A 13,168-nucleotide genomic window follows, 5' to 3' on the forward strand; every position below is an offset into this window, starting at 1 on the left:
CTACCAGTATTTACTCCAAGTGCATTATAATTCCACTGAAAGGAAAGAAAAACATGTGTTTTTATATACCTTAGCCTAAATGTTAATTTTTGAAATATTTTTAAGCAACCTATACAACCCTTTCTCTCCTTCAGCCTTCTGCCTGCAGTAAACATCATCATACAAAATCTAATCTGATAATCTGGGAACAGCTGTCATCACTTTTTCCTCTTAATTATAAAAGTAATTATGTTAAATGAAAACTACAATTTCAAAAGCACAAATGATAATTTGTTGCAGATGAAACATAGTTTCCTAAATGCCCCTGGTAAATGTCTTTGCAGGGACCATGGTGGGAACTGATGAGAAACTCCTGTGCAAAAACACCAGTATTCATGTACATTAACAGAATTTTAAAAACATCATCATCCTAGAAAGGGCAAAGGTGGGTACATCCTCAGATAAGACTTGTTGTTCAACATCACCACGGAGAACCAGAATTTAAGGCAGTCATTTCAATGTTACATGCCCTCTTGGGATACGTAAAGTGGATCATTGTATTAGTATTCGCATCAAAAGGTGGTGTCAGTGAAAAAAATCCCAGAACAATAATAATTGAGCTGGCTTCAGTCTTAATTGTTTTTTAAATTAGGGCTATTTTATCTAGAGTTATCTACTGTAATTTAAGATTTATATGTGGTAGATAAAAGACATAGAATTTTCTCTCCTAGCAGATTTCAATTATAGAATTGTTCCCTTTACAATAACAGCTCCAACCCTCCTCTTCTTTTATTTTCCTAAACTTGGTCTTGCATAATAAAGCAGTCCTTGGTTATATTTACCTCTGCGAGTTGTTATCCTAAAATAACTTGAATTTTTTCAGCTTTAACCTTTAAGAAGTTATTTCTTAGAAAAATGACACTGCTTTTTTTTAAAAATTTAGCCTTTGAGCTGAGAAAAGTGATACCAAGTTAATTTTAAGTCTTTAGGCTGCCGTCTCTTCCACTATTCTGTAAACAGAGACAGACATACAGATATATAGATAGTTAAGAGTTTTCATGTCTTTGCCTGGGTCCTCTCTAAACCAAAAAAAAAAAAAACCCTCTTCCTTCCCATTGCATAACACCCACACCAACTTATGCACATAATCAGTGACCAACGTCCCTGAGAATAAATCTGCATTTTCCAGATTGTAATTCAAATTCTATGTCTTGATACAGGCAAACAGACCCAACTCTAAATCTCTATATAGCAGCAGTTTAAAATAACACCAGAACTGCTGGGACTATTAAAACAGGGTTCTCTGTTTCAAGCACACAGCTCAATGAATAATGCATTTTCTTCTTGAGAAAATAAAGCTAGTGAGCATTTAAAGGTTAAAAAATAGGAAAAGTTGTAGGGAATTCTGGAAATAATTTCCTCTTTTTTTTGCTGTAGCACTTTGCAGGCAATGCAGGTCTGCGCAGTGTTCTTCAGGATAGAGTGTAGGCGTTGAGAGCCAATGTGACAATAAGTGTCTAAATTAGGAATTCCATCCAAGAAAGGGGGCTTCATTTTATGCTCAGTAACTCAAAAAGAGGTCGTATTTTTATGTCCTAATGGAATCCAGTACTTTTGCTTCCACTGATTTGACAGTCCATGTCTGCATTGCTGTGCTCATCAAGGATTAGAGTGAGGAAATTGCTTCGATTTCACTTTCAAGCCTGCTCAAGAGAGTCCCCTCATCACAATGCTCTTTATCCTCATCATTAATTCTTGGTTGCAAAGTCTTGTTTTATTCTAAATAATCAAAAATAAATCATTGTACTCTGCCGCCACCCCCCAACCCACGACTGCGCAGGGCCAGTTCAAACAACTGTATTTCCCTCTTTTAAAAAGAAAGAATGGAGTGGAGGGTGTCTACGGGCTAGCAATCGAGGTCTTAAGGATGTCTAATTTATTTATTTATGTATTTATTTATTTATTTATCTCCTGCTGAGAAGCAAACCGGCGTTTAGTTTAGCTATTCTCAAAACTGATTTTCTGGGTGACACTTTAGTTTAGTCGAACCTAGACGGCGCCATCACTCCACTGAATTTTTCCCCAGTAGAAGACCCACTGCCTCCCGTTAACTTCCTTTTTAACCTAAAATTTCTCCCCGTAAAATTACCTCAATCACACACAATTGTCAGATTTTCTAGGTCTCCCTGCTTATTCCTTCCAACCTAGCTCATCTCTTGAAAACCAGACTTCCCTAACTTTTCAACTGCAGCGTTTAAGTAAATGCAGATAGTCGGGTTTGCTAACAGCCTCTCCATCTGCCAGCAACAGCCTTTCCTTTGCTTGTCCTCCCTCCGCAAACATCTAACCTAAAGCTCCTCGGTGGCGACCCCTGGCAGAGGGAAGGTGACCCCGGGACCCTCCTTCCTTACCTTCCACTCCGAAAGCTCAGGGAGGCTCTTGCTCTAAGACACCAGCACAGGCACGCGTCCCAGCAACAGTGACGGAGAGACTCCCCTTCGGTCCCAATCACCGTTGCCCATTTTCCCCGGCTCGGCTTCAAAAATCAGGATTTATTTTTTTTTAAATTCATATAAATGAGAAGCAAAAGGGTGGGGGTGGGTGTCAATAAGGGGACGGGTGGGAGAAAAAGCTGCCAGGACCCCAGAGCCTGACGCTGTATCCAATTGAGGGCCGGGGGTTGAGGACAGACTCTAAGGAAACAAACAATTTTAAAAAATGCAAGTGGCTTAAGGGCGAGAATTTGTTTTTACCAAATCTACATCCTCAACAAACCGATAAGCCAAGAAGCAAAGAAAGCGCTGAGATGCGAAGTGACCGGCGGCGGCGGCTGCTAAGGCAGATTTGTTGGGGCGGTGGGTTTATTACAGGAGTATTCGTGGTCGGATGGAAGGCTCAAGCTTTTGCTTTTTCCTCTTTCCGCTTTCCTCCCTCCTCCTCCTCCCCCCGCGCCCCGCAGGTACTGGTGGACGCAAGCGACTAGGAGAGGGGGGAAAAAATCCTTGGCTGGTGATGTCGGAAAGATGTTTGAACGCCCAGCGAGGACGAAGGCGCGAGAGGGAGCGAGATAGTAAAGCTCTGTCTCAGTAGTCGCGCCGGCGCGCGGCGCTCGCTCTCCTCGGGGCGCGCGCCAAGGAGGGAAGTGCGCGTCCCCGGGGGGCGCGCGCGCCCCGGCCTCCGCGTGCTCGCGAGCGCGCGCACCCCGCGCCGGCTCCGGGCGGTGAGTCCCGCAGCGGGCCCGAGCCTCGGAGCGCGCGGCGCTACAGCTGCGTCTTCCCGGAGTCGTGCCTCCCGAGCGCGCGGGCGGATGTGAGTGAGGGAGAGCGAGCGGAGCGACGCGGTGGGAAAGGAGGGGGGCCGGCGAGAGGGGGGGCCGGCGAGAGGGAGGCCCCGCGGAACTCCCGCCAGGGCCGGGGTGTGCCTGCGCGTCACGGCTACTCAAAACCAAGCACGTCCCGAAAGCGGTATTTGCTGCCTCTGGGAGGTTTTTACATCCTCAGTTCCCACCGCTGGGGTGGCGGCGACCAACTGTAAGAGAAACTCCCTGGGAGGCGAGGCCCGGGGGGTGCGGAGGGCGGAGAGGGGACTCTGAGGGATGGGAAGTAAATACTGGACTTGAACGTCTTGCTTTTTCTTTTTAGCGCGGACCAGTCTCTAAACGAGCTGTGGCTTCAGCACCGGGGTTCAGACGAATGAACAGCAGCCGTCAGCAGCCGAGGGGGCTCGTCGCTGCTCCCGAACCGCTGCGTGTCTCCGGGCGGAACAATACTAGTTTTTCTCAGCACGACTGCAATTAACATCTTATTTGTTCTGGCTAGTTACAGGCTTTGTCAGGACCGAGGTGCGGCGACTGAGGTTGGGCATCTTGCATTGCTTTCTGCATGGTTATGGGCTTGTGGTTGTGGGGGGTCTAAACTTTGGTTTTCTTAATGTATCTGATTCTTTTCAAGTTTCCTTAGTAACAGGTTTGTAGACGAGGTGGGAAGAAACTAGGGAAGGCGGATGGGGCGTGTAGGGAGAAGCTACCAGATTCTCAATTTAGCAGGAGGAAGAAAAAAAAAGATAAATTTCACCACTCCCCACCTTTATTTATTTATTTTTTGCCTCCTGGACAGTTAGTTGGCTGACAAGTATTTGATAAACTAGCCTCAGAGACCTGGTGAAAAAGGTCATTCGTCTACTGATTATGTCTCTACTTGTAAACGCAGTTGGTGGTTTGCAAAACAAGTACTAAATGGTGCGGGTGATGTGGTGGGAGGAGACCATAATAAGCAATTCGTATAAAGTGCTGGAGTCTTCCTAAGGATGAGTGGCGTGAGTGGCAGGTGAAGTTGAATAAAACAGTTTTCCATCCTCTTCTCTCCTTTCTCTGCATTTTTTTCTTCCTCTTGGTATTCTCTCGGGGAGGTTGGATAGCCAAAAACATCATTTTAAACTAGGATTATAGTGAAACAGGAAGGCGTCATTGGAGTGGTCTTGAAATATCAAAATTGGTTCTTTACTTCTTAATACACATTAATAGGGTGACACTCTTCATGGCTTTCTCTTTTAGGACAAGTTCCGAATAACACCCTTACAGGGAAACAGTTAATCATTCCCCGTCCAGAGGACTTTAACTAACGATGTTTCAGGAAAATTCACTGCTGAGAGAGCTGAGTGGCATTTTGGTTTTGTGTCATTTTTAGTGCATCCAAATATTGTTTATTCATTTAAGGGAGTGTGAAAGGAAAATAAGGCTTATGTCCAGGAATAATCCAAAACGTTGTGTCTTAAACAAACACATGTTCATTAAAAACAAACACCATTAGGCGATACAAAAGAGAAACATTTCATATACTTCAACTCCCATAGAGATTGTAATTGTGATACTTTCAAGATATTTTAGTCAGTTCTGTTTTTCTTTTCCCAGAGCAAATACAGAGGTTAATAACCAATGTAAAAAATGGAAAAAAGGGGAATGTTTTGCATGATTTGTACACAAAAAGGAAACAATGTGAGGCTTGGATATACTTTTATTTTGCATGTAGTGATTTCTCACATTATCTTTGAATACTGTGATTTTGATGATTCTTAGAAAAATCTTAAAGTCATGACACAGTGACATAAGCATAACAGCTGAAAGGGACAATTTAAAAAGCTTTAATCCTAAGTGGAAAGGGACACTCACTCCAAGAACCATTTACATTCAAGTAGCATGCAGGGCTGGGTGAGAGAGAACGCCACCCTTAATAAAGCGCTTCACCCTTCACACTGTTTCCCATAACCTTCATAAATTGCCGGCTCCTGAGCTGGCCTGCTGATGATCCTGCTGAGGTATATTTATAGCAGCTGATTTGTGGATGATAAATATGCGGTACAGGACAGTCTCCAGTAACCCCAGGCTAGTCCTACTTCCTTAGGGGTCAGAATCGAGAATCACAGTAAGAACCATATATGGAGAATCTGGTGTCTGGACCCTGGTAACAGCACAATCCAAAGGTGAACCAATGAAGAGCCACCCTGATTCGTGTCTGCACTATGTTCCAGCTGAAAGCACTGCTGACATACTGACCCAACAGCAAAAAAAGAGCAGCGATTTACACACTGTAGGCTCACTGTGTCCTTCCTATTGAGCTTGGTCTGTTTTTGTGCTTCAATACATTTCAAAACCACCTTTTAAAATTATTGTTATCAACCTCTATTGGCCTCACAAGCCCACGTGTATGTGTCTTTATATATCTATATGTACACAAACATGCACACATTTTACATACACACAAATTATATACACATGCATGTAAGTACATACACAAACATTTGATACATGCACATGTATTTCAGTTGTTACACCATATATATTTGCTTGGAAGCAGGGTTCTGCATTGTTTTATATTTATATTCAACAAAGTAAAGTATAAACCTATACTTTATAAAAATGTATAAACTAATTTTATTTACATTTCCTGGCTAGATTTCAAAAGGACTATTGAGAAATCAGGTCTCCTTGCTTGGTGGTTCTTCCATACCTACATACTTCCGGGATCTTCCTGTGTGTTCTAGTTTTTTCTTTGACATCAGTCATATGGGATTGGTGACATTGTTTTAACTTAAAAACCTCTTCAAAGACATTTATCTGTAAAGACAGTCACATCTTGAGGTACTGCAGTTAAAGATTCAACATTTAAATTTTGGCAAGATTTAGGGCAGAGAATTCAACTTATAACACACCTCTAACGCGTATATGTCAAATCTAAAATATTACTTTCTTACTGCTTTCTTTCTTTGCCAAAATGTGTAGTTTTTGCCTACACTCCTGTAATACACTCTTGCCTGGTATCAAATATTTTTGTTAATTTATCTCTAATCAATTATGCTAAAGGCCAAAAACAAACACAAACAAAAAGTGCCCTTAAAAAACATGCTGAAAATCCTTTTTTTAATCCTAGTTACTTCTCATGCCCCATATAATAAATCCAAACCCTTAATCACAGCCCACAGTGCCCTATGCCATCTGACTCCCATTTCCCTTTCATCCCCAGCCACACTTCTGCTTACTGATGAAGCCTGAGCTACATTAAGCTTCTTTCTGTGTCTCAAAGAAACCATTTTTTTTCTCTTTACAACCTTCCTTCTCTTGCTGTTGGGGTACCTTACCAACTTGCCCTTTTTTTTCATCCCTAAGTCTTCATCATGAAAATCCTCTCTCCAGAGCTTTTTTTATTTTTTAACCACCCAGTCTATGGTGTCTCTCCTGTTCTCTTTCAAGGTACTCATTTGTTTTATAGTACTTGCTAAGTGTAATTACTTAATGTCCTTTATCTGTTTTAGTCATTACCCTATAATTCTATCAGCATGCAGGGTAGAGAAAAATTAGGTTGACAGTTGTGAGTATGCGAAGCACAGAGTTTATTCTTGTATTATTTTTGTTACTATTATTCATTATTTTATTTTCCAAACAACTTCAAACCTACTTTTGCCCTATCCTATAGATCCTTGTCTAACATGGTGTGCTAGGCACATGGCAAGTGCTTAATAGATATTTAGTAAAAGAATCCATTGAAATTTGCAACATAATAAATTTCATAGTTTGAAACTGGTTATGCCCATTGAAATAATACCTATTTTTAAAGCTAGAGTCTTCTTTTCTCCAAACCAAGCTCTTAATTTTCTTCATTCATTTCTCATGTGTTATGATGTCCAGACTCTTCATCTTTATGGCTGCTTTCAATTGAGATTGTCTTAATTCGCCACAGTTCTTTGATGTTATAATTTTTAAAAATACTTCATATTTTAACTTTCCAGGGTAGGTACAATAAATCTATTTGTTTAATTCAAATAGGTATTGGACATCTGTTCTGTACTTACAAGGATGACTATCTCAGGGTCTTCCATTTGAGGAGAATAAGGCTTTCAGCTCTCAGAAATGAACCCAGCATTGATGCATGTAGCACATAATCATTAAGCACAAACTCCAAGATATGCTGAAAGATGTTTGGGAAACACAAATGACAAATATAGTCCCTGCCCTGATGGTCTCCATTGATAGAGATAGTTAATGCATAGCTAGCCACTGCTTAATCATGAACTGAAAATGTGTAAATGTTTCAGAGGAGAAAGACTGTTACAAAAAGTGTGGAGTGTGTGTGGTGGCTGAGGGGGCATATGATTGGTGTGAGAAGTCAGGGAACATTTACCTTCAGAGATCTGAAGGACAATGAGATTACTAATCATTCCAAGCAAGGGGAACAGAGTGTGCAAAGATAATAAAGCAAGAGGGAAAATAAAAACACATGCTAGAAAAAGAAAGTAAAGATGAGGGGAATGAAAAGAACAACCAGTGGCAATTGATACGTTGTTGATAAAGATTAGGATACAAATCTGTGTGTCTTTATCCTGATAGCAATATTGATTGAAGGATTGTAAATAGGGAAGTAACTAACTCAGATTTACATGTTTTACAGTTCACTGTCACTTAAGTATAAGGAGCCATGTCAGAGAAGTAAGAATTGATGTGAAGAAATGAGTTAGGATGTTACCACATAAGTGACAATGGTGGCATCAGTGGAAATGGAGGGAAGTATTGAAAAGATATTAGAGGTATAATCAATAGAATTTGTCAGTGGGTGGATATAGCAAGAATGACTGGATTTGGACCAGGGCATCTGTTAGTGAATCTACAGAATGGCTCATATTGAAGTGACAGTTACAATATTTTGTTTGATTCCGTTGAATTTTTGATCATGTGTGTGTGGTAGAGGAGATGAGCCTAATGTCTTAAAATAATCATGAGCATTTGTTTTCTCATGAATAAGCAGTCCGAGAAGGGTATTCTCTTTGGAAACCTTGTCTCTGTGTCTTGGAATACCAGGCGGGCTATACAGTTCCACTGCATCTGCAGAATTCACCTCCAGGATGGTTTACTGGTGTTTGGTGCTAGCTGTTGATTGGGGAATGGGGAGTGGGGGCGCTGCTCAGCAGCAGCTGCTGCAGAGGGTGTAAGTACCTCTCCCCCTGGGCCTCTCCGTACGTCTGCTTGGTCCTCTGCAGCATCGCAGCTGTCTCCCATGAGTCAGTTTTGCCACGTACAGGAAAAGAAACCTGCCAGTTTCTTAAGGCCTATGTATGGAAATGGCACAGCATCATGTCTGACATTACCCTATTGGTCAAGGCAGTCACTAACCTTGCCCACATTCAAAGTACCTGTGCAAGAGGAGGAGGTGATTAGGAAGAATACTTCTAATTTGGGGGGTAATGACCTCTCTCAGGGGAAGAAATTTTAAAGAAGGTGATGCACACTCTGTTTATTGACATCTTCTTGGTGGATTATATCATTCAAAATATCATTTTTCATGATCAGTGACATCTACATATCTAATGTGCTTATCCAAGTCCATGGACAGTGTTACATAGGTCAGGTTCAAAGATATTCAATAGCATACCACTAGAACCTTCTCTCCATTAGAATGTAATATATCCCTAGACTGCAGGAATATTATTAGCCTTTGGGACAACTCCTGATACGTATTCAATGACTAGCCCAATAATTTGATATTCTTTGTGTTGTCACAGCAGGCTGTTTAAACAAACAACCCATGCTTCTTTTTCCTCTCTCAAATGTTTTATTGGGATGTCATGTATTATGCCTACAACATTCCTGTCTTGTGACATCCCTAGCAGTAGTCATTAGGTTAACAATACTATTTCTTAGTATATCCAGACTGGCTTTCTGTATATAACCATGTTGCTTTCTATACACTCACAAACCACCTACCTATTTAATAATTTAGTCCGTATTTTTTGCCAGGAATCAATATTGAATTCATTAAATGATAATTTCAAGAAATTAGTTCTTCCTCTCTTTTAAAATTGAGTCAATGTGTACCATCTAATACTGTCTTTTTCCTGTACCCACTTCCCTTCCAGAATTTTTCAAAAATCATTGAAAATGGTTTCCTGAAAACATTTGTACTTTAATATACCGTGATGCAATTTTGCTACAGCAGGACATTTGAAGAAATATAAAATATCTAAGTATCCTTTTAGTATTTTCTTGATTTTTTAGGTATCATTTAACTTTAATATTTTGGGGTATCATTTAATTCTAACACTTTTGGACTATATATCTAACATCCTTTCTTTCTTAAATATTTTTAAATATTTATGGTATTTTTTCCATTACCTGGAAGTCACCACACTGTGTCCATGTCCATGAATCCCTTTTCCTTTTTGTTCAGTCCCTCTCCCCCTTAACTACCCCCCCATCCAGCCTGTAGCTGTCATCCTGCTCTCCACCTATGAGACTCCTCATTTTCCTTGTTAGCTTGCTCATTAGATTCTACATGTGAGTCAAATCGTACTTTCAAGGTGAAAGATCATTCTCTATTTTGTATAGGCTGAAATCAAAGTAGGAATCAAATAATGCTGCCTTCTCTCTGTCTCCTGTTATCATTAAACATCGGTGCCACAACTGCGCAGGATCTTCTGCACACTTGTCATTAATGCACATTTGGACTTTTCTGTTTGTTTTATCTTTCTTTATGTAGACATTCCTCTCTTTTTAATATCCTTACAACATGTTATCAAAGTTTGAAGCTAAATTTTATTTTCTTCAAGAAAGTACCTTATAAACAGGGAAAAAATCACCTAGATTAAGCATAAATGTTGGCAAAGATAAATCAATTGGTTTATCCACTCTCCATTTTCCAAATAAAACTTTGCCACTGAGTTATAAAATAGAACCCTACTTTCATAAGTGTAAGCAACACCAGAAACAGAATCTGGCTGTGTTTTGAAACTTGTTCCATCAACTTAACATCATCATTGTCAACAAGGGTATCCATTAAAATATAAAACTCCGAGACCCAAACTCAAGGATTTAGATTCTCTAGGTTTTCCAGTTTGATATTTTTAACTACGATCCCAACTGACTCTTATAAGCAGACAAGTTTGAGACATAATGATATAGTTCAAGGTAGTTGAAGCTCATCTCACAGGGACACTGAGACCAGTCCAGTATTGTCCAGCCAGGCTACGGCAGAGCTGAGTTGAGATGCTAGCTTTTTACGGTCTGTTACTCTTTCCGATTTATGAAATAGCTTCTATTTTGATTTTTTAAAAACTTTTATTCCTGAAAGAGATATTCATCCAATCTGCCAGAGCAGATGTTTGTATCATTACATTGGATTATTTGAACAAAAATATACCACATTATCTTCATTTACATGATAAAATATAGGCCTTGCTGACCCTTCTGCACTGTGACTGGCATCACAGCTGCCGAGAGCGGGTAATCACTGCAGGACCTGAAGCCGTCCTGGGGATCCGTCTAATCTGGGCTTAGATAGTGAGCTGATCAACATCTTGCAACCTCTGAGAGTTTTCATGGGTACAGTTTGAAATTAAATAATTAAAATTGTGAGTGAAAATTATAGACATTAAAGAGGGCCATTCATAGAATTAATACAATGTCATTAATGCATCCTTTTTGTTATCCTTTTGTTCCAGCAACAGATAACCTCTATTTCAAATAATTCAAAGAAGATTATTGTGATCCACAGTACAAATATAACCAAAACACTTCAGTGCTGCTGCATAAATTTTGAGACACACTAAAGTTTGAATTTTGATTTGTCCTCCTAATGACTGTTTATACATGGGCAAGCCACTCCACGTCTGAGTCTCAATATTTAAAAAAAAAATCAATCATTTCTTTCTGCTGCATAGTATTCCATCATGTAAATGTATCATAGTATTTTGATCCATTCATTTACTGATGGGCATTTAGGCTGTTTCCAGCACTTGACTATTGTAAATTGCACTGCTATGAACTTTGGATGCATAGGTTTTTTTGAATTGGTGTTTTCAGGGTTTTAGGGTATAGTCCCAGCAGTGGTATTGCTGGGTCAAAACACAGTTTCATTTTTAGTTTTCTGAGGAAATTCCATACTGCTTTTCACAATGGCTGCACCAGTCTGCATTCTCCCCAACAGCGCACTAGGGTTCCCTTTTCTCCACATTCTCTCCAACACTCGTTGTTTATTGATTTGTTTATGATGGCCATTCTGACTGGTTTGAGATGGTATCTCATTGTGGTTTTAATTTGCATCTTTCTGATGGCTAGTGATACTGATCATCTTTTCTTATGTCTCTGGACCCTTCTTATGATGGATTGGAAGAGCATTGTGCTAAGTGAAATAAGCCAGGTGGTAAAAGACAAATACCATATGATATCACTTCTAAGTGGAACCTAATCAACAAATAAACAATCAAACAAGCAAAATATAACCAGAGACACTGAAATTAAGGACAAACTGACAGTAACCAGAGGGGAGATCGAAAAGAATAATGGGAGAAAAGGGGGAAGAGTTTTTAGGAACATGTATAAAGGACACATGGACAAAACCAAAGTCGGGTAGGATCAAGGGTAGGAAGTGAGGATGGCTGGGGTTGGGGGAGTGATGGGGGGAAATGGAGACAACTGTACTTGAACAACAATAAAAAATATTAAATTTTAAACATCAATTATTAAGACAATACCACTTCTCATAATTGTCACAAAGATTAGTGATAACACAGGTAAAGGAAATGAAACTGTCCTCAATAAACTATTAGGACAACTGACAGGCATATTATGTGACTCTGAGTCAAGCATTGGGGATATATAGATAAATACAAAAGTTTTCTCTTCTCAAGGCAAATAGAAGTTGTGAGTTGTATCAACTGAGAGAGCACAGAGGACAGAGGAGGAAAGGGCCTCACATAGAACACTGCAACTTTCTTTAGATTAGAGACTACTTACCATATCGAATATTCTAAGCACTCAGGAAAGAAAGGTTAAAAAGAACTAATGTACATACCCATTCTATGTTAAGGTTTCACTCTTAAGGTGTAATTATTTCAGCTTATTTGGCAGTATGTATTTTTTTCCATGAAAACCAAAATAAAATTCAGATTAAAAAAATACTGGAATTAAACTCTTTTCTAGGGTTCAATAAACTTTGGAGTCTGACTGGATATCAATAAATTTTGAACATGTATAAATTCTTTAAAAAGGATTACTTGTATGATAGGATATTAATTAGGTTTTATTAAAGCAACAAATATCTAAATACAAATTTGTCCTCATTTGTGAATACAGCATTAAGTTAATAATGAAATATAAAACCAGCATTCAGATATATTTCTAATTATTTTAAATAATTTTATGTAATCAGAGTTGGGTAGTGAATAAGTCCAGGATTCAGAAATAATGTTATTTTAAACAAATTTAATTTTATTTCTGTGAAAATAGGAGAAATAATGTTCAAAAAACCAAATAAAGTTATCCTACATAGAAGAAAAATGTACTAGAATCTTTAGCCTACCTTTAATTTTTGATTATTTAATAGTGCTCACCTTAAAATTGAAGGGCTGTATAAGAATGGATTCAAGACATGTTAACTAACAATTTTCATATTTTTTCAATTCATTTGTTTAAAAAGTGTGGGAAGAGGCTTTAAAACTAATGAGCAAACTGAACTAACAAGCAAAAGAAACAGGTGAACAGATGACAGCTAGTGTGGGGAGCAGTTTAGGGGATGGAGGGACTGAGCAAAAAGAAACAGGACTCATGGACATGGACAACAGTGTGGTGATTGCTGGGGGGAGAGCATATAAGAGACTATATGGTAATGGAAAAATATAATAAAGATAAAAATAAAATAGAAAGTAG

The 13,168-nt window shown here is 39.2% G+C and overlaps 2 protein-coding genes across 2 annotated transcripts in view; one reads left to right on the plus strand and one right to left on the minus strand.

The window, feature by feature from the left end:
• ADGRB3 (adhesion G protein-coupled receptor B3) overlaps positions 1–3,080 on the minus strand; it is a 732,856-nt gene extending 729,776 nt beyond the window's left edge. The window contains exon 1 of the mRNA XM_037034281.1: positions 2,391–3,080. The gene's annotated coding sequence lies outside the window, so the exon portion shown is untranslated. The remainder of the gene's footprint in view (positions 1–2,390) is intronic.
• LOC118978725 (translation initiation factor IF-2-like) lies at positions 2,786–4,337 on the plus strand. Its single transcript, XM_037034343.1, has 4 exons — positions 2,786–2,817; positions 3,019–3,288; positions 3,332–3,509; positions 3,621–4,337. Exons 1-4 carry the CDS (start codon positions 2,786–2,788, stop codon positions 3,774–3,776), a joined length of 636 nt encoding a protein of 211 aa, XP_036890238.1. The 3' UTR covers positions 3,777–4,337.
• Positions 4,338–13,168: the final 8,831 nt, after the last annotated feature.

Source organism: Sturnira hondurensis, unplaced genomic scaffold, assembly GCF_014824575.4.
Source record: "Sturnira hondurensis isolate 20B ecotype Veracruz unplaced genomic scaffold, ASM1482457v3 Scaffold0022136, whole genome shotgun sequence".
In the NCBI taxonomy this organism is placed as follows: Eukaryota; Metazoa; Chordata; class Mammalia; order Chiroptera; family Phyllostomidae; genus Sturnira; species Sturnira hondurensis.

Bases quoted from the DNA above. Each gene is read 5' to 3' on its own strand.
- LOC118978725 (XM_037034343.1), top strand. From the start codon at position 2,786: ATGCGAAGTGACCGGCGGCGGCGGCTGCTAAG. The intron at 2,818-3,018 runs GCAGATTTGTTG...TTGAACGCCCAG, and splicing joins CGGCGGCGGCGGCTGCTAAG to CGAGGACGAAGGCGCGAGAG. The intron at 3,510-3,620 runs GTAAGAGAAACT...TTTTCTTTTTAG, and splicing joins TGGGGTGGCGGCGACCAACT to CGCGGACCAGTCTCTAAACG.